This window comes from Hemicordylus capensis, chromosome 4 (assembly GCF_027244095.1).
Source record: "Hemicordylus capensis ecotype Gifberg chromosome 4, rHemCap1.1.pri, whole genome shotgun sequence".
NCBI classification, from domain to species: Eukaryota; Metazoa; Chordata; class Lepidosauria; order Squamata; family Cordylidae; genus Hemicordylus; species Hemicordylus capensis.
In genome coordinates, this window is record NC_069660.1 from 92,085,896 (window position 1) to 92,110,657 (window position 24,762).

General features: G+C 43.7%; 1 protein-coding gene across 2 annotated transcripts in view; it reads right to left on the minus strand.

Annotated features, from left to right (window-relative positions):
• The window catches only part of AGBL4 (AGBL carboxypeptidase 4), a 1,553,201-nt gene that overhangs the window by 1,516,114 nt on the left and 12,325 nt on the right, over positions 1-24,762 (minus strand). For both annotated transcript variants that reach the window (XM_053245332.1, XM_053245331.1), the window contains exon 2: positions 11,947-12,069. In XM_053245332.1, the coding sequence (XP_053101307.1) occupies positions 11,947-12,069 (123 nt within the window). The remainder of the gene's footprint in view (positions 1-11,946; positions 12,070-24,762) is intronic.

Here is a 24,762-nt window from a genome sequence, read left to right on the forward strand (position 1 = left end):
GCAACATCAGGAGAGGGCATAACCTTGCTAAATGCTTGCCTGGAGGCAGTGATGGGCTGGATGAGGGATAACAAACGGAGACTGAATCCAGATAAGATGGAGGTACTTATTGTGCAGGGTTGGAACTCGAGAGGCGATTTTGATCTGCCTGATGGAGTCACACTTCCTCAGAAGGAACAGGTACGCAGCCTAGAGGTGCTTCTGGATCCAAGCCTCTCCCTTGTGTCCTAGGTTGCGGCAGTGGCCAGAGGTGTCTTCTATCAGCTTCAGCTTGAGTTTCTTGAGCTTGAGTTTCTTCAGCTTGAGTTTCTTGAGATGAATGACCTCAAAACAGTGGTACATCTGCTGGTAACCTCCAGACTGGATTACTGTAATGTGCTCTATGTGGGCCTGCCTTTGTATGTAGTCCAGAACTACAATTGGACCATAATGTGGCAGCCAGGTTGGTCTCTGGGTCATCTCGGAGAGACCATATTACTCCTGTATTGAAAAAGCTACACTGGCTGCTGATATGTTTCCGGGCAAAATACAAGGTGTTGGTTATCCTCTATAATAAAATGCTTAGGTGTAATCCCGTGTCTGCCCGTGTCTTTCTCGGCCATTCTGGGCATGCGCGGAGCGCATGCCCAGAACGTCCGAGAAAGATACGGCCGCAGAGACACGGCGGCCATGTTGAGGAGGGCAGAGGCGGCCAAAGAACGGGCTACGGGGAGGGCAGAGGCGGCAGCTGGGGGACTGGGAGGGCAGAGGCGGCTGCAAGGGAATCGGGAGGGCAGAGGGGGCAGCGGGGGTCCGATTCATCATCATTGAGGCGTTGGGGGTCCACGGGGAGGGGAGAAACGGCTGCGGGAAGGGGAAGGGAGAAACGGCAGCAGGTCTGGCCCACCCGCCGAAAAGGACAGAGGCAGCTGCGGGTCCGGCGGGTCGGCAGGCGGCACTCTTGGCTGCAGCGGCGGAACTCTCCACCCGCCCAGAAGGCCAAACGCGGCATCGGCGGGCGGCACTCTTGGTGGTGGCGGAATTTTCCACCCGGCCGGGAGGCCAGAGACGGCGGTGGGTCCGGCAGAGGCGGCACAGATCGGTTGAGTGCGGAGACTAGCGCCCGTTATTTTAACGGGCTGAAAAATACTAGTAATCTATAAAGTCCTAAACAGCTTGGGCCCTGGGTATTTAAGAGAATGTCTTCTTCGTCATGAACCCCACCACCCACTGAGATCATCAGGAGAGGTCCATCTGCAGTTGCCACCGGCTTGTCTGGTGGCTACTCAGGGACGGGCCTTTTCCGCTGCTGCCTCGAGGCTTTGGAATGCACTCCCTAGTGAAATAAGAGCCTTCCCATCTCTGACAGCTTTTTAAAAGTCTTTAAAGACGTATCTGTTCACTCAGACTTTTAATTAATATTGTTTTAATTGTTTTAATGTTGTTTTAGAATATTGTTTTAAAAATTTATATAGTTGTGTTTTAAATTTCTTGTTTTTGTTTTAACTAATGTTTTACTTTTTCTGTTTTTATTTTGTTGTAAACCTCCCAGAGATGTGAGTTTTGGGAGGTATAAAAATATGTTAAATAGAATAGAATAAAATAAAATAAAATAAAATAAATATAAGCTGCACATTAACACAAACAGAAAAAGAGAAAGCTTTCACTTTGATAGAATGAAGCAAATCTCAAGTTAAACACATAGGCCGAATTCAGATGTAATGGGAAACCAGAGGCCCCTTCAGCTCCAGTTACCCAAGCTGCATGTCCAAATTGAGAAAACCAGACTTAAGGGCGAAAAGGGCCCCACGGTTTCCCTCCACAAACTCCACTCTGAACCTTTGGTCACAGTGGAGTTCCACCCCCCTTAACTCTAGTTCTGTGGCACTAGCATTACATCTGAACGCTGGCACCTCAAGTTTGGCCCCATGGAACCGGAGTTGAGGGAGGAAGCTTCTCCCTCACTCCAGCCAGATTGGCTTTGCAGGCTGTCCTTCTGTCAAGAAGGAAGCCTGCATAGCCAGATCCCGTGCCTCTCTGAAGTCTTGCTGACTGCAGAGAGACAGTTCTCTGGAATGTCTGAATTCGGACAGGAGAGCACGGGTGTGGAACTGCAGGTCCATTGGGCCAGTGGTTCTGTGTTGTGTGTAAATTTGGCCACTGTCACATAGTTCCCCCTTCCAATACAACAAGCTCAATCATTTCAAAATTTACCCAAAGACAATTCCTCCTTAGTTACAGAAGTCAGACTTATTTATATCCACAATCACACACGATGTTTCCCCTTCCAGTGTAACAGATTTAGGCATTTCAGCCAAAGCCAGTTCCTAGGTTACATAAGTGGTCAGACTGATTTGACTTGCATTGTAGTTGGATTCTCTAACCTAAAATTTATTACAATGCAAGCATCCACTTTTGCAGCTACTTAAGCATTTCACCCAAAGCCAATTCCTTAGTTGAAAATAAGTTAGTCCCAGAGGGTGAAACTTACCTAGTGGTCATCACCCTCTTCCTCAACTGGCACTGGCTCACTGAGGCTTAGCTCCCAGTCTCCCCATTTTTCTGCAGATATTGCTGAGGCTTAGCTCATCTGGGATGCATGTGGGACAGTCATCAGAGAGCCAGAAGTAAACATATGCTGCTTGACCCACATAGCCCTGCCTTCCTGCCTCTTCCTTCCTTCTGTGATAGGCAACTCTGGGGAAGAGGCAACTCCAGGGCAAAAGATAGTAAGAAAGAGACAGTGTGTGGAAGTATGTGTCCTCTAGCCTTGCCTGCCTAGGAACATAGGAAGCTGCCTTATACTGAGTCAGACCATTGGTCCATCTAGCTCAGTATTGTCTACACAGACTGACAGTGGCTTCTCCGAGGTTGCAGGCAGGAGTCTCTCTCAGGCCTATCTTGTAGATGCCAGGGAGGGAACTTGAAACCTTCTGCATGCAAGCATGCAGGTGCTCTTCCCCATCTCCTAAGGGGAATGTCTTCCAGTGCTCACACATGTCTCCCATTCAAATGCAAACAGGGTGGACCCTGCTTAGCAAAGGGGACAATTCATACTTGCTACCACAAGAACAGCTCTCCTCCCTTAGAGCTGCTTCTTTCGTTCTGTGATAGGTGCCTAGAAAAGAAGTGGAGTCAAGAGCCGTGCATGGCTAGAAAGCAAAGACAATGTGGCTTGGGCCTCGCTGCTCTTTCACAATAGTGTCGGGTGCCTGGAGGTGGCATCATGAGGCGGGGGTGAGATGGCCCTTTAAGCCAGGTGACTCTTTGGCCGCCTCACTCCAGCTCTCAGCTTGAAGCATAGTTGCCCGCAATAATGTGTGTTTGCTGACTTGGGACCAGCAGGGGTGGTGGTCAGGTGAAAACAGGGCCAGTGGCCAGCCTGAGACTGTGTGTGTGCACATGCGTGGGAAGCAAGATTAATAGCAGGGCTGCTGCTGGGTGGGATGGGGTAGTTACATCCCTAGACCACAAGAAGTGCCAGGATGGAAACGCTGCCTGACTCAACAATCTCTGAAAACCAGGTGGGAGATACTGTATCTGCCCTAAATGGGAGATAAGTTTTCAGAAGGCATAGGGAAGGGCTGCTATGGGGACTTGAATAGGTTAAGAAACCAATGATTAATTTAAAATAGATGAAATATATTGAACTAGTTGATATCCTTGGGGGGGCGGGGGACAAGGAAGATGTTGCCAGCTGGCCATATTTGGGTGTAGCACAGAGAGCACTCCTCTCCCTGAATGTCTCAATCACACTGGATCATGGGCTCCTGATCAGTGGTCCCTCTAATTTTTTTCATCTCTGTGTGGAATGAGTTTTGTTATGGGTGGCAGTATCAAGGCAGTGTGCGCGCACCTGCATTCACAATGGGGACTTCCTGATTCAACCTCAGTGGGATCTAAAATGAACTGAGCAAGACATCCAAAAACTTGTGAGCGCACACATGCCTTAGAGACCCTAACCCTAACCAAACTACTCCCCAAGCATAGTTGAAGTCTCTAGGCAGCACCTCAGGACAGTTCTGGTGACAGAGAGGCTATAGCTCATTGATATTCTTGTGTAAGGTCCAAATTAAATCACTGGAACATCCAATTAAAGGATCTCTAGTAGCAAGACTGGAAAAGACCTCTTTCTGACAGAGCCACTGCCAATCAGAGTAACCAATACTGAATAATCAGACAGTATAAGGAAACTTCATACATTCATAAGAAATAGTGGTATTAAGTGGCCAGCATGTTCACTAACTGTGCATCCACAAGCAGAAGAAGCATCTCCAGTCCTGAGAGCTGACTGCGTTACTTACCCTTTTAAAGCTAATAAGTTGGAGAAGTGTGAACCTTTACAAAGGCCAATGATTTCCAACATCATTACAGAGTATTTTGAAATCACGTTTGTTCTGAACAGAAGTATAAAAAAATAAAATTTATGACCTAGCCAATACTTATTTATGACCCTCAATCCATTAGGTTCCAAATAGGGCAAAGAGAGGCAATATTCCACTTTAAAAAGAGCAAGAGTTTTCTGTAAGAAAGAAAATAAATGTCAGGGAAATAATATTATAGAATTTCTACCTCAAAAGTAAAACACTAATAAATGTTCAGAGTTGCAAAATATTTCAGTCATACATCTCTCAAAGATGTCAACTGGAGCCAAACTGTAGAAAACACAGAAAATAATTCCTATGGAGCTGAAAATGGTCACCCATTACAAGTCTAGAAATAAGACTGAAACCAGTTCAGGAAAGAACTATGTATATCCCTGCACAGTCCCCTAGACACTTGTTCAATATCATTTCTTCTATGGCAGGGGTTCCCAACCTCTTTTTCAGCAAGTGTACTCCTTTGTCACAAACCTCAGGTACCCCATAAACTTTTTTAGTGAGTGAGGGTGTGTGTATACACAGACACAAATTATACAATTATGAGACAGGTTACTCCTGTCACTGGCTGACATCCAGATGAAGTTACTCATGAGTACTCCCATTGAAATGAATGGGACAAGTAAATTTGCCACATTAAATTCAGTAAACTGCTGATGAGTAACTTAGACTGGATGTAAGCCAATGACTGCAGTAGCCTTTCTCATAACTATATGATTTAAGAGTGTTTGTGTGTGCACGCGCACAGGCGCGCGCACGCACACACACACACACACACACACACACACACCCATCACACACAGTTTAAGTGTTACCGGTAGAGAAACATTCAGTGGCTCACATCCACACTAAGTTATTCATAAGCAGTCATTGAAATTAATGGCACAAGCTTATTTGTCCTATTAATTTCAAAGTGAGTGCCAATTTTCTGAAGCCTATCTATCAGGCTGAGCAGGGTGGGGGGATACCCAGAGCTTCAGCACATAGTCAGCCAATAAGGAGCAGAGAAGGAAGGTCTTCACCCTCCTCCCTCTCCTTCTACAGTGGGCACATCATTAAGGACATGTCAGCTTCAAGCTGTCAATCCTCACATGGGGAACAAGTGGTACAGCTGCAGCATGGGGAGTCAGGAGGGCTCCGAGTACCCCCTAGGAGCCCTTCAAGTACTAGCACCCTTTTTGGAAACACCTGGTATTCTAAAAAACTGCAGTCAGGTCCGGGAATATTAATATGGAACTATTTTCCTTTCCAATCTCCAGGCACATCACCTATTAGCTATTCACTGAAGCTATTCACTTCCAGAAGGAGTAGAAAGGGTTTAAATAGTTCCCATTATTAAATTACTGTGAATATATGCTTCCCTAAAAATGAAAACTTGACATTAATCTACTGTATAACTTTAAAAGTCTGTGGCATTCAGAAGCTTTCTTCCCCTAATAGATCCAATCATTGTTCCCTTAAAAAAAAAATGAGGGCACTTGCTTCTCTTGCAAAGAAGCATTAATATTGTCCCTTGTTTAACACCCTTGTTTAGCACCTTTAAGGTGCCTATATGTCATAGTTTGCTGTTAAAACACATGAAGAACACATGGCACTTTGGCACTTACACATGTTCAAACACCATCAACACCACAATTGATCAGTTTCACTTGATTGCATGTTCTGATGTGGATGGTGTTTGGACTGATCGGAGTGCCCACATACCCTATGTTCTTTGTGGTTCTTAAAGGCAAACTGTGAGATGTTGCTCAGACCAGGTCAGATTAGACAGAATTTTATCCATAAAGCATTTTACAAATTAGTCACTGGGGAAGGGCTCAACGGTAGGGCACATGTTGGTATCCAGAAAGCCCCAGGTTCCATCTCTGGAAATTGCACTTCTCAAATAGCAGGCCTCTGCCAAAGGCTTGAAAATTACTCCCAGTAGGAATAGATAGTAGTGGGCTAGATGAACCAATAGTCCAACTCAGTATAAGCCAGCTTCATGTGTCCATATGTCACAGTGGGCTGCAGATTATTTTCTCTCCAGGTTGGCTTCCAAATCAGATCAGTCATAATTTTATTAACAAATCATGTTGCAGATTTATCACAGGGAGAGGGGCCATAGCTCAGTAGTAGAGCACATAGCTCTGTCACAGTTGGAAGAGACACAATAAAGTAAAAAGGTTATTAAGTACCCTGAGAGCTCTAATGGATGGTTCCAAACAGATGTAACTAGAGGAAAGGATTTTCTTTTTACTGAAATTCTCACCATTGCATAATTTTTCCAATGCATCATATCTGACAGACCATAGCATACAATACGAGAAGTTGTTCTTACAATTTCAGCTACTTCAAGAACCTGTGGAAATTAGGTTCTTGAGAAGAAGAGACAGAGTGTTGCTCAGTCAGTTACCTATTCCAAATAGGTAGACGAACCAATAGAAAAGTTATTATTTATTTATTTATTCGATTTATATACTGCCCTTCCAAAAATGGCTCAGGGTGGTTTACATCAAAATAAAACAATTAAAATCAATCAACAATTAAAAACTATAAAAACAGCATAAAACTAATTAACAATTAAAACATTTAAACAGTTAAAAACCCTAGAGAAACAGGCTGAACATTTACAGCAGTTAAAAACAATTTACAACAAACTAAAAACCCTGGAAGGTCAGGCCAAACAGGTTTTAAGGGCTCTCCTGAAGGCCAATAATGAATTCTGTTAACGGATTTCTACTGGGAGTGCATTCCACAGCCCTGGGGCAGCTACAGAGAAGGCCCGCCTCTGAGTTGCCACCAGATGAACCAGCAGTAACTGGAGATGGACCTCCTCAAATGACATTAACGTGCAGTGGGGATAACATAGAAGAAGGCACTCTCGGAGATAACTCAGACCTATGGCGTTCAGGGCTTTAAAGGTAATAACCACCACTTTGTATTTTGCCTGGAACTGTATCGGCAGCCAGTGTAGCTGTTTCAAAACAGGCATAATATGGTATCTCCGGGTTGCCCCAGAGACCACTCTGGCTGCCGCATTTTTAACTAACTGAGGTTTCTCAACTACATACAAAGGCAGCCCCGCATAGAGCGCATTGCAATAGTCAAGCCTGGATGTCACCAGCTGGTGCACCACTGTTTTGAGAGGTCATCCTCTTCAAGGCATGGGCACAGCTGTCGAATCAGCTGGAGCTGATAGAAAGCACTCCTGGCCATGGGCAACAGGGCATCGTCAGAATCACTGGCAGGACCAACATTAAAACGCTCCAAGGCTTTTTGGAATCCTGTTGGGTCCAGTAGCCTTTTTGGGAGGACCATCCTAATAGGTCCACCCCAGCAGGGGTGGATTGTGGCTGTGAAACCAACCTTAACCAAGTAGTGGTCCATCCATGACAATGGGGAAACCACCGGATCCCCCACGCACGGAACACCCCCCTGATCAGAACCAAAGACCAAATCGAGTGTGTGGCCAGCAATAGGAGTTGGTTCAGAAACTAATTGGGATAAGCCCATAGTTGTTGTCATGAACCTGAGCCACACCAGACAAGCCAGCCCCAAAGTGGATGTTGAAGTCTCCCAGCACCCAAAGTCTGGGTGACTCAAGCACCAACTCCTAGACCAGCTCTGTCAGCTCAGTTAGGGAGTCAGTTGGGCAGCGGGGTGGATGGAACACCAACAGAATCCCCAATCTATCCCTAGTTCCCAGCCTCAAAAATATGCACTCAATATAAATCAATTATCTCACAGGGGCCCTGGTAAGGGAAATGGCATTCTTATGGACCACAGCCACTCCATCCCCACCGCCCACTTTCCCTAGCCTGCTCCACAACAGAGTAGCCTTGTGGGAGAAGCTGAGCCCATAATGGACCACTCGCCTCCCCCAACCAGGTCTCAGTTATACATGCCAGATCAGCTCCCTCATCCACGATCAAATCATGGACAATTTCAATCTTATTTTGAACTGACCTGGCATTGCAGAGGAGCATGGCCAGACTCTGGAACTGCTCCCTGAGGCCTGAGAGTTGACAAAGCAGTTGGAAGTGGAAACACTTACTAAATTACTGATTTCCCTTCCCCTACAACAGCCATCTGCTCTGCCAGAACGAAATCTTCTGTTCCACACCACTACAGTAATAGCTGCAGCAGAACTGCCGGACACACCCCCTGCACCATCCCACCCAAGAGAGCCCAAAAACATCTCTGCAAAAAGGCCTGGCATAACCCAATCCCTCAGCTCTCAGTCCCACCCCCGAAGGCCCGTCCCCAAAGACTGGCCCCCTTTGGCATCTGGCTTCAGCGGCTGCCTACAGGTGGACTGACAGCTACACTTCCTTGTTTTTAAGCCTGCAAGCCCCTAGAAGTTGCTCCCCCCACAACCAGCTCCCGGCCAAGCAACAGGTGTTACAGTCAAACAATATGGGAGGCAGCTAGCCAGCTGGAACTAGACAGCAAACAAACAGACAGGCAGGCTGCTCCACATCTGGGCTGGAGTTTCCAAAAAAGGCGGGGGGGGGGCAAATGATAACATCTTGGCAAGGCAGATAGAATGGCCTTGCACCCCCATTACCTTCCCCATTATGACGATGACCCAGAAAAGTCTAACATGGTAAAGCATCTCTACATATGCTAAGGCTTCTAGCATAATGAGAAATCCATGCCATCAACCCTACATCATGTCAGAGGCCATGGGGCACATGATGCAAGACCCAGCATAGCCTAAAGATGATCCCCAGGTCACAGGAGTCCCCAGCCTCAAACTTTGGATGCCTCTGGCATGGTGAAAAGTAACAACACTGACTCTTCAACTTCCCAGAGATCTATGAGCATTCTCATTGTATTTCTGAAATATACCCAGAACCCACTGGAATGCAGGGATTTCAAGCAACTTCCAGAAAGTATTCCAGCCCATTACAGCCTACAGTTTGGGTTTGAATTCTGATTCGGTCAAAACTCCATCTCATCAACGGCAACAACAAAACTTTCCTATATATGTATAAATATAATATACCACCCAGAAACATAAATTTGGGGCGGTGTGTGTGGAGCGACATAAGTTTGGGGTGGTGCCTGTGCATGTGCAGATGGCATATGTGTGCCGAAACCAGGGGGTTATTGGGATACACACAACCCCAGAATGAAGCTAAATAGGGCAGTAAAGAACAGGTAAGGACCTGCTCTCCTTTTTATTGAAGTTTGCTTTCAAATTTCCCTTAAAGTGCTTGAACCATGCTTCAAACTGCGGTTTGGGCATATCCCTACAAACTATCTTCATTGAAACACCCTCTCTGCAAAGCTACAACAATCTAAACCTTAATCAGATAATGAGCTGAACATGACAATAATTATTCCACAATAACCTAAATCTCTGCATTTCCAAAGCAGATAAAAGCAATAAAACACTGAAGCTCTTCACACAATCCATGTAAAGAACTTCGGGAGGATCAGCAGGGAAGGAGAATTCAGCTTACCTTCCACACAGACGATAGTCTGTGGTTCTCTGGGCAGGCAGATCACCCGCCCAGATGAGCGCCAGGTCTCCTGCAGCGCTTCTGTGCCTCGCTCAGCCGCTCTGTGGGTCAGGCACAGGGAAGCACTCACACACACCACACACACACCCCCGGGAGCCCCAATAATGCACCGCACAAGAACATAAGAACAGCCTTGCTGGATCACGCCCATGGCCCATCTAGTCCACCATCCTGTTTCACACAGTGGATCACCAGATGCCACTGGGAGCCTACAGGCAGGCATTGAAGGCATGCCCTCTCTGCAACTGGTATTGCAGAGGGCATGCCCTTTCTGCCCTCACTGCAACTCTGGAGGGCTGTAGGCGGCCTATAGCCCTCCAATTAGTAGCCATTGATAGACCTCTCCTCCATGAAGTTATCCAAACCCTTCTTAAAGCCATCCACATTGTTGGCTATCACCACATCTTGTGGCAGAGAATTCTACAAGTTGATTATGTGTTGTGTGAAAAAGTACTTCCATTTGTTGGTCCTAAATTTCCTGGCAATCAATTTCATGAGATGACCCCTGGTTCTAGTGTTATGTGAGAAGGAGAAGAATTTCTCTCTATCCACTTTCTCCACACCATACATGATTTTATAGACCTCTATCATGTTTCCTTGCAGTCATCTTTTTTTCTAAACTAAAAAGCCCCAGGTGTTGTAGTCTTGCCTCATAAGGAAGGTGCTCTAGGCCCCTGATCATCTAGGCTGCCCTCTTCTGCACCTTTTCAAGTTCTACAATGTCCTTTTTTAGATGTGGTAACCAAAAGTGTATGCAGTACTCCAGGTGTGGGCACACCATAGTTTTCTATAAGGGCATTATAATATTAGCCATTTTATTTTCAATCCCCTTTCTAATGATCCCTAGCATGGAATTGGCCTTTTTCACAGCTGCCGCACATTGAGTCAACACTTTCAATGAACTGTCCACCATGACCCTAGCATGGAATTGGCCTTTTTCACAACTGCCGCACATTGAGTCGACATTTTCAATGAACTGTCCACCATGACCCCAAGATCCCTTTCCTGGTCAGTCACCGACAGCTCAGATCCCATCAACGTATACTTGAAGTTGGGGTTTTTCGTCCCAATGTGCATCACTTTACACTTGCCAGCACTGAAGCGCATTTGCCATTTTGTCGCCCACTCATTCAGTTTGGAGAGATCCTTTTGGAGCTCCTCACAATCCATTTTGGATTTCACTACCTGAACGAGTTTGGTATCATCTGCAGATCTGGCCACCTCACTGCTTACCCCTACTTCTTGATCATTTATGAATAAATTAAAAAGCACTGGTCCCAGTACAGATCCCTGGGAGACCCCACTTCTTACTTCCCTCCATTGTGAAAACACTCCATTTATACCTACCCTCTGTTCCCTGTCCTTCAATCAGTTAGCAATCCACACATGTACTCGTCCCCTTATCCCATGACAGCTAAGTTTCTTCAAGAGTCTTTGATGAGGAACTTTGCTGAAAGCTTTTTGGAAGTCCAGGTATACTATGTCAACCGGATCACCTTGATCCACACACTTGTTGACACCCTCAAAGAATTCCAAAAGGTTTGTGAGGCAAGATTTACCTTTGCAGAAGCCATGCTTGTTCTCTCCCAGCAGGGCCTGTTCTTCGATGTGCTTTACAGTGTTATCCTTGAGAATGCTTTCCATCAATTTGCCTTGGAACAAAGGAGTGCAGTGCATTACCGGGAGCCGCCCCCCACCCCGAGTGTGTTCACTGTGGTTATAAGCAGCCATGGCAGACACACAACCAAGTAAACAAGGTAGCACTCGCTCACTTAACCTTGTTTAAGAGGGTGGCTATTTAGGCGGCCTTGCCACTGTGGAGCCACCAGGCTCGCCCTTTAGCCCAGTGGTTCTCATGAGCATGCAAAACCGGGCTGGGCTCCCTTAGCCCAGTTTTTCACACCAGTGAGAATAGCCTCACTGTGTATCCTTCTATATGTGTTGGACAGACCTCTATTTCAGAAAATCAATATTATTTTATATTCATTTTAATTGACAATGCAAACATTCTCTGGTCTCAGCCTGCTAGAGGTCTTCATTTATCATAATACTTTATGGAATTTATCATAATACTTTACCACTTTCAAAGCAGGCATCAAATATAAGATGTCCTTTTCTTGGTTGTCCATAATAACCCGGTGGAACAGCAGTGTATTTGCTTAAGTTTCCTGTGATTATTTCATCTATCCCTATGTCGCTACCTGTTGCAATAAAAATAAGATAGTTAATTGGATATAATTGGTAACTTGATACAAAATAAACCAAGGAGATCACTTTTCTTTGCAATTTTAACAGTTTGTATAGGCGATGAAACATAATACTTGCTCATGTTTTCAAGTATAATCCATAATATTATCTGATAAACAGCATTTCCCAGTAGTAAAGAGATTTCAGAAGTTAATGATCTGGCCATAACACTGGTGTCATTTCAACTTTCCCAATAATTAGATCACCTGTTTTGAGGCCTTAGATCTTCATGTTTTGCATATCTCTCACCAACCTATGTGAGATCATTTATTATTTGGGATAAACTTGCATTTGCCCAAGAGGCTACTAACTTGCCTAAAGAATTAGCCTCAGATGTATGATGAAGTTTCCCAGACCAATACATAGAGGTAACTTAAATATCAGCTCCCAAATTGCACAGAATTAGCCAAGGAATCTACTATGTACATCAGTGCCTCAAAGCTTCCAAGGGTTAGGCACCAGAAACACAAATTCCATGCCAGATGAACTGGGCACTAGGTATCTTCTGAAAGGCAAGATGTTTCACAATTCTAAATCCTGCCTGTCCCAGTGCTTATGCTTACTGCTTATGATTACTGTTCCTAGCTTAGTGTGCTTTGATTTATCTAAGCAGAATTCAGTGATTCAACAAAGGTTAGTAAATTCATTCAGAATGAGACCATGGATGGGTGATATTTTGTTTACTGCTTATCTTACATTCAACAGCAACAATGAAGGCTCAGGAACTTCACTGCCCTGAACACTTAAACATTCTGAATCAATAAGGGGTGAGAAAGGACTGGAAAGAAGGCTCTGTCTCCCTTTCCACAGAACAAATCTTGGAAACACACACACACACACCAGAGCCTGAGCAGTTTTGGATAACACACGTTTTCTCCCAGACTCAGAGGTGCAAGGGTGAGTTATGGTTGGTCAGTGGAGAAGGTAAAGCACTCTTCCTCTTCTCAGTGGCATAAATCATCATCATAAAGAACTGATTCCTAACATTTGGAAAAGGAAAGGGGGGGGCAAGAATGAGCCCTAACAAAGCCTTATTCAAGTCCAGTATCTTTCCCTTCCCAACCTGAACTGAAAGGTTTCACTAAAACTCACCAGAATAGCAATAGCAATAGCAATAGCAATAGCAATAGCAATAGCACTTACATTTATATACCACTCTATAGCCGGAGCTCTCTAAGCGATTTACAATGATTTAGCATATTGCCCCCAACATTTTACCGACCTTGGAAGGATGGAAGGCTGAGTCAACCTTGAGCCCCATGTCAGGATCGAACTTGTAACCTTCTGGTTACAGGGTGGCAGTTTTACCACTGCGCCACCAGGGGCTCATTAATCTTCCATGTTCAAGATCATGTCCAAGATCATTAATCTTCCATGTGAGTGCTAGTGCCATGTGGGGGTACTTAACATGAGCACTGCCCAGCAGGAAACTGCATGGGGCAGTGGAGAGCAGCTAAGGACCTGCTCTCCTCTTTCTTAAAGATCCTGATCCCCTCGGCACTGAACCGGTTGGGACCTGGTTTGGCATAGAACCAGTGCTCAAACCACAGTTCATGCACATCCTTATTATTAATTGCTACTGGTCTTTCCCAGCAATGCACTGCCATTGGGGAGTGTTGGGTATAATCTAGACATAGTCTCATTGCTAGTAGGGCAACAAATAAAATCCAGCAGGTCTGGCTAGCACCCTGTATAAGCCTCTAGATCACTTCCCAGAATCTTCTTCAACATGTTGACATTTCTCAGCAAACAGGTCTATAGGGTTTTAAGCTAGAAAGTTTAGTTGATCTTTATAGCTGGTTTCTCCAATAAAAACAATTCTCACATAATATATGTGCAACAAATGTTTTAAATAAGACCTAACTTTTGTAGCCACAATACATGTCAGTAAAGGTAAAGTGTGCCATCGAATTGGTGTCGACTCCTGGCAACCACAGAGCCCTGTGGTTGTCTTTGGTAGAATACAAGAGGGATTTATCATTGCCTCCTCCCGTGCAGTATGAGATGATGCTTTTCAGCATCTTCCTATATCGCTGCTGTACAATATAAGTGTTTCCCATAATCTGGGAAACATACCAGCGGGGATTCAAACCAGCAACCTCTGGCTTGTTAGTCAAGTCATTTCCCGCTGCGCCATTACCTTTTCTCTGAAGGCACAATAAATTATCAAGACAGTGCTGGAGAGACAAGACTGTTTATGGTCTGAAAGATACACCATTGCACCACATAACCAAGTGCTGATGGCAGTCAATATATTAGAGAAGTAAATGAGCTTTCTTTTTTGCACCTCTATGCTAACATTCTATAACTAGCTCATCTACACTGTTGTTGCTGAGCACTGGAGCAGAAGATCAAAACCCTGCAATGATACTAAATTAATATATATTGGCTAGCATCCACATTAGTGTTGCACTAGTACAATGAGAGAAATTGCAGGCACTTATGAAGTAGGTGGAGTGAGCCAAGTTGTGATGCTCTGCAATATTCTACAACCTTCTCCAAGACACATACAAGATTGCACTTGTGCAACCTGCAGCACAGCCTTGTGTATTCTGTCAAAATCTTCTGCTAATGCAACAGCAAATCTGGGTAGATCAATGATGTTAAATGGCCATAAAATTGAGCAGGTCAAAAGTTTTGAATGTTTGGGAGTTGCGTTTCAGCCAATTGTTGGAAAGAAGGCCCAAATTGACTATATTGTTCAAACTGTGCAAAGGAGTATTGTACCATACAAATGAGTATGTTGTAGTTGTACATACTCTACATTTTGATTTTGAGACTTTTTCACAGTAGAGGGGGCCATTATGTCCCTGTGGCTATTAAGTTATTTGTGGCTAAGCCCCTGGCCCAACTTTTATACAGTGCACAATTAGGCCTTTATCCAAATTTTGCTTAACTAGAAATAATCCAGTCGGTTATCAGGTGTGTATCAAATGCATCCTGAAGCAGGCCTTTAGAAGGCAGAGTCTAGGGTAGAGGCTTTAATTTTTAATAATTGGTTAAAAACCAATTCTCCCCCTAGTAGGTTTAGGTCCACTCACATTAGATAAATTTCAGTCCAGATGGAAATTGACCTTGGTGAAAAAGTTGTTGAGCTATGAGTTTTCTACAGATATCCTGCTGACCATGGGATATGAGGAGCTCAGGTCTGTACTTAGGCAACATATCTCAGATGTAGAGGATCAAAAGATTCTAAGTATAGTTTGTAATAATATCAAGAGCTAGAGGTTGACTCTCAAGTCTTGAACCAACAGATGATGTCTCCACCCTAGTAAAACTGAAACATTTAAGAGCGTTTCCTAGGGTAAGATTTCATTCCCTCCTGTCTGCTGTGATGGAAGGCAGATTTAGACCAGTTCTAGTAATCTCCCTTTTTTCCTTTCACTATCCCTACAACTGGACTAAATTTAGTACAAATTAGTTAAGCAGTTCACAAGTTAGCTTGATTGTGCCTCAAACGTTCATGCATCCATTTGAATCTTGAACTGGGATGGATGACATCATCACAAACTATGCATTTGACGTGTCCCAAGGTGTTCCTACAACTGTACCAAATTTGGTCCAGATTGGTTCCCACTTGCTCCTCAAACATTCACGTGTCTGCCATCTTGAATTTGAGCAGATGATATCATCACAAATGACACCATTGAGTTGTCCCTGTGTCCCTATAGCTGCAGCAAATTCAAATCAGTTAAGCGGTTCACAAGTTAGCCCACTTTTGTCTCAGACGTTCATGCGTTGACCATCTTGAATCAGGGTGGATGACATCACCACAAACTGTGCCATTGAGATGTCCCTATGTGTCCCTACAACTGTACCCAATTTAGTTCATATTGGTCCAGGCATTGCCAAGTTGATAAGTTGATAAGACAGACACACACACACAGAATCCCGGGTGATTTAATAAGCCTACTTAAAAGTAGGCTACAAAATTCCACACAAGGAATCTTGCATATCTGCCCACGTAGCACAGGAAGAAAAACAGTAGGGCATGTTTTACTTTATTGTTTTTACAGTGAACTCTGTAGTAAGCCAATTACCTCTCTTTTATCACATTTTTTTAGGATGCTGTGATGAGTTTTATGTTTCTATTTTACTCTTGGACAAGCAGTCAGCTATCACATATAGTGTGGTCAAATTTTATGCGGCAGCATGTAAAGCACACTGCGACCTAACAACTGACACTTCCAACTACTGATTGATGTAACTTTGTATACATGGCACTTGTTTTTCTTGCTGCTAGTCATAGACGGTAATAATGTTTTCATTCAGTCAGTCTGGAACAGATGCTCCTTTCTTTGCATGACATCATAGCCCTAGGTCCTTACCCTGCACAACAGCATTACACTAGTTCTGTACTAGTCTAGATGTAGGCCATTATTTCCCCCCTTTTACAGTAATATACATCACCAAATTTTCAAGCTCAAGTGACCACATCAAATGATAAAATTAAACTTAGCAACAATTACTATAAAAGCTGCCATTACATTTCTTTATTTGTGAGATGTAATAATAAAGTAATAATAATGTAACTAGCTGACCCCGCACAGAGCATCTGTGTGCTCGTTGGGGTAGGTGGTTACCTCTTCCCCCCCACCTTCTGCCCCAGTCTCCACTTTCAGGCCTAGCTGCCTCTCCTCCCCACTGCCACTTCGTCCCCCCATTCTCCCCCCTCTCCTGGGCCTTGCCTCCGTGGCTGGGCTGGGCCTTCCGCTGCCTCTGGCCTCTGCGGCCAGGCCTGCCGATGCCGCAGCGACCAATCCTCCTGGGTGTGCCTCAGCCAATCAGCTGGGCACTGGGACGCACATTCCAAGGCACACCCAGGAGAATGATAGATAGATAGATAGATAGATAGATAGATAGATAGATAGATAGATAATAAATTATACTAGTATTTAGTGTGATTATTTCAAGATTGATTTTTATTTTTCTCCAAAAAAAAGTTATACCACTAAAATTAGTTATAATATAACCTCGTAGTTTATACTGGGATAAAAGTCAACAGTATATTGCAATTAATTTCAGTGACATAAATTTTCTAAGAAAAATCAAAACCAATCTTGAAATAATCACACTGAAAACTTGTATTATTTATTAGTACATGTTTATACTGCTTTTCAGTAGGTTTATTTATACTGCTTAATATAATATTCATTTTCTGATTTCTACATAGTTTTGTAGAACTTGCTTCAGTAGTCTGAAACCAGTTTTAACCAAACCTAATTTAAAACACATGCGTTTCAAAATGGCTGGGAAACTGAACTATATCCTTGAAATTCGAATGATGAGAGGGACAAGTTCTGACTTACTTTCTAAAATAAAACAAACAAGTACTATATTGCTAACGGTAAGCATATTCTTTTGATTTGTAAATCATGTTTAAATATACAATGCTTATCAATTGGATAAGAAGATAATTCTATAGTGGAAAAATGAAAATAAGTACTTTTCTTTTTAAAGGAGACATTTGACATAGTAAGGCAATATATTGTTCCATGTTGATATAAAGTAAGTTTTTAGAAATAAATTTTAGCTCCACACTGATTTTCTGACATTTGCATTTGTTACTAGGATGAGGAGTATGACCCAATTTATTTTATTTTTATATTGAAAACTGTTCCATACAAATGTTACAAGATATTCATATTGGGCCTGAATGATGGAAATACCTTGTTAATTAAAATTGACCTTTACATAATAAAGTGTATTCCACCTATTGAGCCAAAACAGCTTAGTAGAAGTTACAAATTACAGAAATGTTCAAGTGATGCCTCAGTTAAAGGAGCTATCATGTCTTCCATTATATATTTATATTTTCAAAGGTTAATAAATCCTAAAACTACAATAACTAAAATTCTAAAATTAACACTTGCAGAGCTAGTAACTTAATGAAAAATAAAACTTGAAATTTTTTTAAAAGATGTCAGGCAAAAGCAGTCTTGCTATCAGAGATCCTTTAACTGGTTGTATCCATGATTTAACCTGGGCCCTAATGTAAGCACTGTATCAGTGAGATATAGCCTCTCCCCTGTTTGGGGGGTGTGTGCGTGTGTGTGTATGTGTAGGATATAAACTAACTCAACATTTTAGTCTGTTTAAAATTAATTATTGATTTCTCAACCCATTAAAGTATATCTGCATAAGTAATGGAGAATATTAATGATTTTATCTTAGCTAAACATCTAGAATACTGCTTATTTGTAAAAATCACCTGAAAACCATTTTTGGATTCAAACTTTGAAAATAAAATACTTACAACAAACCTTTGTGCCAACAACACAAAGGAGCAGGTGCTAGGGTTCCTGAAAGGCTATTTTTTTGCCTGATTCACCATGTTGTTTAAAAGTCTCAGCCACTCAAAGTTCAGACAACACCTTTTATAAACCATGTGCTGAAAGCTGGATACAAACCAAATTCACAACAAATGGAAAGAGATCCTAGGCGACTCTGACAGGGGTAATTCCTTGCGAGTTTGCCATGTTATTTCAAGAGGATAACTGCCCAAGGCATAGACAACACCCCTTTGTAACCCATGTACTTACAGTAAGATACAAACCAAATTTACAGCACATGATAGAGGTCTTAAGAGTCACTATGTTAAATAAGTGGAAAACAGGTTCCATTAGATCTGCTTAGAACTACTTGTTTAGACTGTTTTCCAAAGCAAAGAAGGCTTATCAGACCACCATGCCAGTCTCTATATCACCTGTATATGAGGGGGGAGAGCTGGTCCTGTGGTAGAGAGCATGAATTGTCTCCTTAGCTAAGCAGGATCTGCCCTGGTTTGCAATTGATTGGGCAACTACATCTATGAACACTGGATAAAATATCACAAACCTTAAGGAATGGGGCTGATCTACGAAGAGCATTTACATGCTTGCGTGCAGAGGTTCTAACTTCCCTCCCTGGCATCTCCAAGATAGGGCTGAGAGTAGAGTTGCCATGCCCCCCAAATTTCATCTGGATTTTAAGCATCTCACCCAGATTGCTTAGCCCACCCAGAATCGCCCAGATTTCAGCTTTCATTTAAAAACAAGAAGTGGGGGGGGAGCTAAGCTCTAGCCCTTGTAAAAGCGGAGTTATGAAGCAAAACATGCAGTCACTATTCTCCTCAAAAATTATTTTCAAGCCAATTTACATAATATTCTAATTAGACACCTGGATTTGGAAAGCCAGAATATGGCATCTTTAGCTGAGAGAGACTCCTGCCTGTAGCCTTCGAGAAGCCTCTGCCAGTCTGTGTGGACAATACTGAGCTAGATGGACCAAGTGTCTGACTCGGTATAAGGCAGCTTCCTATGTTCTGATAACTTTTGCATTTATAGTCCAATACAAACCAGATTCACAGGGTGGGAAGGGATCCTAGGAAAATAGGATAAAAAGGGATATTTTCAACCATCTACCATCTTGTTTCAAAATGGCAGACACTCAAATTATAGACAACACCCCATTGTAAGTCATGTGCTGACAGTCGGGTACAAACCAAATTAATAGAATATTGGAACATAGAACATTTCATAGTGTCTCTTTTCTTACATGCCAGAAAAAGCTTGTACTGTCTTTTCTGTTGAAGGAGGTTCTGTGAAGCCAACTAGTAGACCCCAACAGGTAGGTAGGTAGGTAGGTGTGTGTGTGTGTGTGTGTGTGTGTGTGTGTGTGTACAGATAGAAAGATATAGATACACACACACACTATTAATATTTATTATTATTATTATTATTGTTATTGTTATTGTTATTACATTTATATCCCGCTCTTCCTCCAAGGAGCCCAGAGCGGTGTACTACATACTTGAGTTTCTCTTTCACAACAACCCTGTGAAGTAGCTTAGGCTGAGAGAGAGGTGACTGGCCCAGAGTCACCCAGCTAGTTTCATGGCTGAATGGGGATTTGAACTCAGGTCTCCCCGGTCCTAGTCCAGCACTCTAACCACTACATATGTACACACATATACATACATACACACACACACACACACACACACACACACACACCCCTTTGTAACCCATGTACTGACAGTTAAAAACATACCAAATTGACAGCACACGGAAGGGGGTCCAAGGCAAGAGTCACAATGTTAAAAGGAGCAGAAAGTAAGCTCCGAACGTTCTACTTAGAACTCCATGCCTAAACTGATTTAATCTGATTTTTATATTTACTGTATTCCAAACACTCAGGGTGTGTTTTCCTTTAATTTTAAGTCAATCAATCATCTTTATTACGATCATAGACCAGCATAAAATGCAGGGGGTGATTACACAGTACAAAGTATAATGCATAATGATACGTTAAAAGGCCTAAGGAAACATTAAAAAGCATTTAAACACAAAAAAGGGCACAAAATAACATAAAAGGTGCAAAAAGGCATAATTGCATAAAAGCCTAAGTGATAAATACAGCAAGACTATATAACTTATATAAAAAGCGCAAAGCTATAGCACAACAAAGTGGGAGGAACATAAGTCTTTCACATGGTGCACTGTGTTGGATGAGCACATTATAGCATGCAAGAGCCAGCAAGAGGTCAGACTAGGGCTGCTTAGACTCACCGCTTGCCAGTGTCTGATGGATTTTGGACACTGCCACTCAGAACCTGGCAACACTGTACGTAATAGTGGGCTTGGTGCCAGAAGGCAGCATAGAGACATAGATATGGCTCAAACATCCTGGATACTTGCATAGTAATGGGTGGATAAAAGAAGAGCGAAAGTCTCTGTAATACAAACAGTGAAGTAGGCCATACTCAGTTGTTTCGATCTGCCTGGAGCCACAGGAGCATTGTCATAAGAACAACCCTGCTGGATCAGGCCCATGCCCCATCTAGTCCAGCATCCTGTTTCACACAGTGGCCCACCAGATGCCACTGGGAGCCGAGTGGGATCTTTCTGAAACAGCCTTCTAGCACAGCTGAAGGGAGGGAGTGGCAACATGCCAAGGTGAATGCCTTCCTATGTTTTGGGACTTCCAGTTGAGTAAGATATGACACTAGAGAGCAGTGTTCCCTCTAACAGGGATTCTCAGATGTTGTTGACTACAACTCCCATAATTCCCAGCCAAAGGCCATTGCAGCTGGGAATGCTGAGAGTTGTAGTCAACAACATCTGGGAATCCCTGTTAAAGGGAACACTGCCAGGAAGAATAAATATGTAAGTCTTTCGTTGATGAAAAAAATTTGGGTCCCTGCTTAAATTGGTTTGGTGCTCTATATCCATTATATGCTGTCTGATAGAAGCTTTGGCCTGACCATAGCCTATATTAAGTAGAATAAAGGAGGGAAGGATCAAGGATTCTATTTTTGTCTTAACTGACCATTTAGATTGGTAATTGTCACATAAGATAAAGGGAGCAAGACCAATGGGGTGAAAGGATAGTCTGAGCCAATAGCTGAGAATGCCCACCCACACCCTGGCCTCCACTTGGAGATCAGGCCTGTCTCCAAGTGCAGACTGGCATTAGAGACACAACTTAAAACTTGAAGGACTGCTCGCAGGAATTTGGATTGCAGTTTGACATGAGAGATAGAGTAAAATGCTGCTTTGAGATCAATAAAGGGAGCATAAAGGGAGGTTGCATTGCAGGAGAAGTATTTCCTGACAAGATGCTGCAGAACTGAGCACTGGTCAATGGGAGAGAGGCCTTCTCTGAAACCAGTTTGTTCCTCTGCAAGGAGATTTTCTTGTTCTAACCAGTCCTTAAGTTTCCTAAGTGTCTCACATATAGCTTACTGACTGTGTTGAGCAAACTGATGGGTCTGTAGTTGACGGGGTCATCCTTTCTGCCCTTTTTGAATATGGGAGCAATGATTACTATCTCCCAGTCCTTCGGGACTCGGCCATGCAAACTGAGATAGGTGAAGAGCGAAGCCAGAAGAGAGGCCCACCAGTAGACATGATTTTTAATTGCCTCTGACAGAATAAGGTCTTTCCCTGGGGCCTTCCCCAATCTCAGTTGGGCAACACTTAAACTCAGATGTTGACAGTGGTGTGGGGTGCCAACACAGGCATGTCCTCAATGGCAAATGCAGAGCTGCCACACTCTGCAGTGAGGTCCTTGTAGAGATCGTGAAAACCCAAATCCCTCAGGAAATGTGGCAGTCCAGATGGCTTGGACCATTGCTAGTAGAATACATCATGAGTTGCCAGAACATAGTTGAGTCCTTGGATCTGAAAGCCTGTATGAGGTGCATCCAGTTATCTTTCATAATGTCTCTTTTCTTACATGCCAGCAAAAGTGTGTACTGTGTTTTCTGTTGAAGGAGGTTCTGTGAAGCCAACAGATCAGAGCTGGATTTATAGTAATGGTAGGTGATGGGGAAAGGGCTTTTTCCGCATTGACGCGGTCCTTGTCAAACCACAACTTGGAGCTGTGCTGACACTTCACTGAAGGGGTGCAATTCTTATGAGCTAGGTGCTGTTGAAGACCCTGGACTAAGGTGTTGTAGGACTCCAAGGGCTCACAGAGGGATCAGCCATTGTTAGGGATAATTGGATACGCTGAAAGTGTTCTGAGGCAAGTAGTTCACTTATCACTTGGTCAAGCTGGGGGGTCCATTTAGCATGGCAATGTGCCCTTCTAGTAGTAGATATGTGGGGTGATAGCAGTCCTCAATACAGGACTGAAGAACAAAGGGCTTTAGCTGCAGCGTGACTGGAAGATGGTCACTAGTGTACTTTGAGTTTTTATTTATTTATTCATTCATTCATTCCATTTCTATACTGCCTTTCCAAAAATGGCTCAGGGCATTTTACACAGAGAAATAATAAATAAATATCCCTATCCTCAAAGGGCTCACAATTTTAAAAGAAACATAAGATAGGCACCAGCAACAGTCACCTGAGGTACTGAGCTGGGGGTGGATAGGGCCAGTTACTCTCTAACTCCCTGCTAAATAAAAGAGAATCACCACGTTAAAAGGTGCCTCTTTGCCAAGTTAGCAGGGGGTTGACTGCTTGCCGCAGTAACCCCAGGAGTTGATAACATCAAATCTCTCCACCAGGGGGAGCAATAAAATAGCCGATGATGCTCATTTGGGAGCTGGACAAACAGGTGAAATCGCCAGGATGGTCATGTTCAGTCGAGACATTTAGGACGAAGAGGCTAAGCCTGGAGGTTATTTGACTCAAGCAGAAACCTGCAAAGTTAGACCTCTGGTCCTTTGAAAGGTGGGTAAAAGGGAGCCCATTGGGTGGGTAGGACTGCTCTTAAATATATAGGGTGTGGTTGCTGGGACCCAGCCTTGTGTTGAAATCACCTCCCATCACTATATACACATAAGGAACAGAAAGGAGGAGGTCAGCGATGTAGTTTTCCAGTTCACCCCAAATAGTTCTGACCTGGAGTTTCCTCCGTTGCGTAGGAAGATAAATATTGATTATCAGCTGTGCACAGCGGCTGAATTGGATCAAAACTGCCATGGTGTATTGGTTGTGAGGGGGAAGAGTTTTGATGATGCACCAGGGGTGGTAGAAACAAACACACCCATGCCGCCTTTACATCTACTGTGACCAGCCCCAGGTACCATTCCTACTGTATAAGAGTGAAATCGATTGAGTGATAATTCTCCAAGCGTCCATGATTCCTAGATCAAAGAAAGTGTAATGAGGTGAGAGGTAGTCAGTAAAGGAGGGGTCTGCAGCAGATGCTGCCCACACGGTCACATTCCATGATAAAAGAGTCACCTTATGCTGGTCTACTAAGTGTCATTGAGATGAGCTGTGGACTGCAGATTGGATGGGAGACTCCTGCAGTGCTGGCCAAGACTCATGGTATAGGAGTTCCTGCAAGGGGGTTGCAGGAGGTATACTGACAAAGTCCTGAGCACCTGCATCTAGGGTCACCTGGACTCCTTTTGTGCATATGGTCTCTTCTCTATGGTCCAAAGATTGCTGCTGATCAATGGGATGGACCAGCAAATCCCGCAGTACAGATAAACTGTCCAATGACATCAACGTGTTGATGTCATCGAAATACAGGTCACTGGCAAATGGCAACTCAGGTCCTGTCACTTGCAGGACGATACTCCTTGGGCCAATGTACACTGGCTGTAGCTTCTGAGTGCAATGTAAAGGACCTGTTCTCCTTTGAGACATTACTCGTGGTCAGGGGTAAAAGAACTGGGGAGGCAGTAGTTCCTCTAGGGCAGCCAGTGTTAGTTGTGGCTCACTGGGTTGTACAGGTAGTGCACGCAAGCCCTCCCTTGGAGTAGCAATAGCTGCATCTTGTGGGAGGGGTAATGGTACTGAGGAACCCTTCTTGAGTGCAGCGGGGCTTGAGCATACAGGAGATGCGGAAGGTAAAATGGGCTCCTGTGAGAAGTTGGGGGGGATGAGCTCCTTGCTTTCCAGGGTTGTTCTGATGGCAAAGCCTTCCTGGATTAACTTCTCCAGGACAGGATCAGGAGAAAGAACTCTTCTCATGAGCGAAGGCTCGGGAGGTTCTCCAACGCTGCCCTATCCCTGTCACTTTCACTGCCATTGTTAAAATATTCTGCAAGGACTGATAGCTTCCTTCTACATCTAGTCACAACACTTCAGCTTTGCAGGGGGACATGTGTTTGTGCTGAGGATGCACCCTGGTATCTTTGTTGGGGATGTTACATATCCTTTTTCTGCCTCTGGATGGCATAATTTGTCTGTGGGGGTTGACCC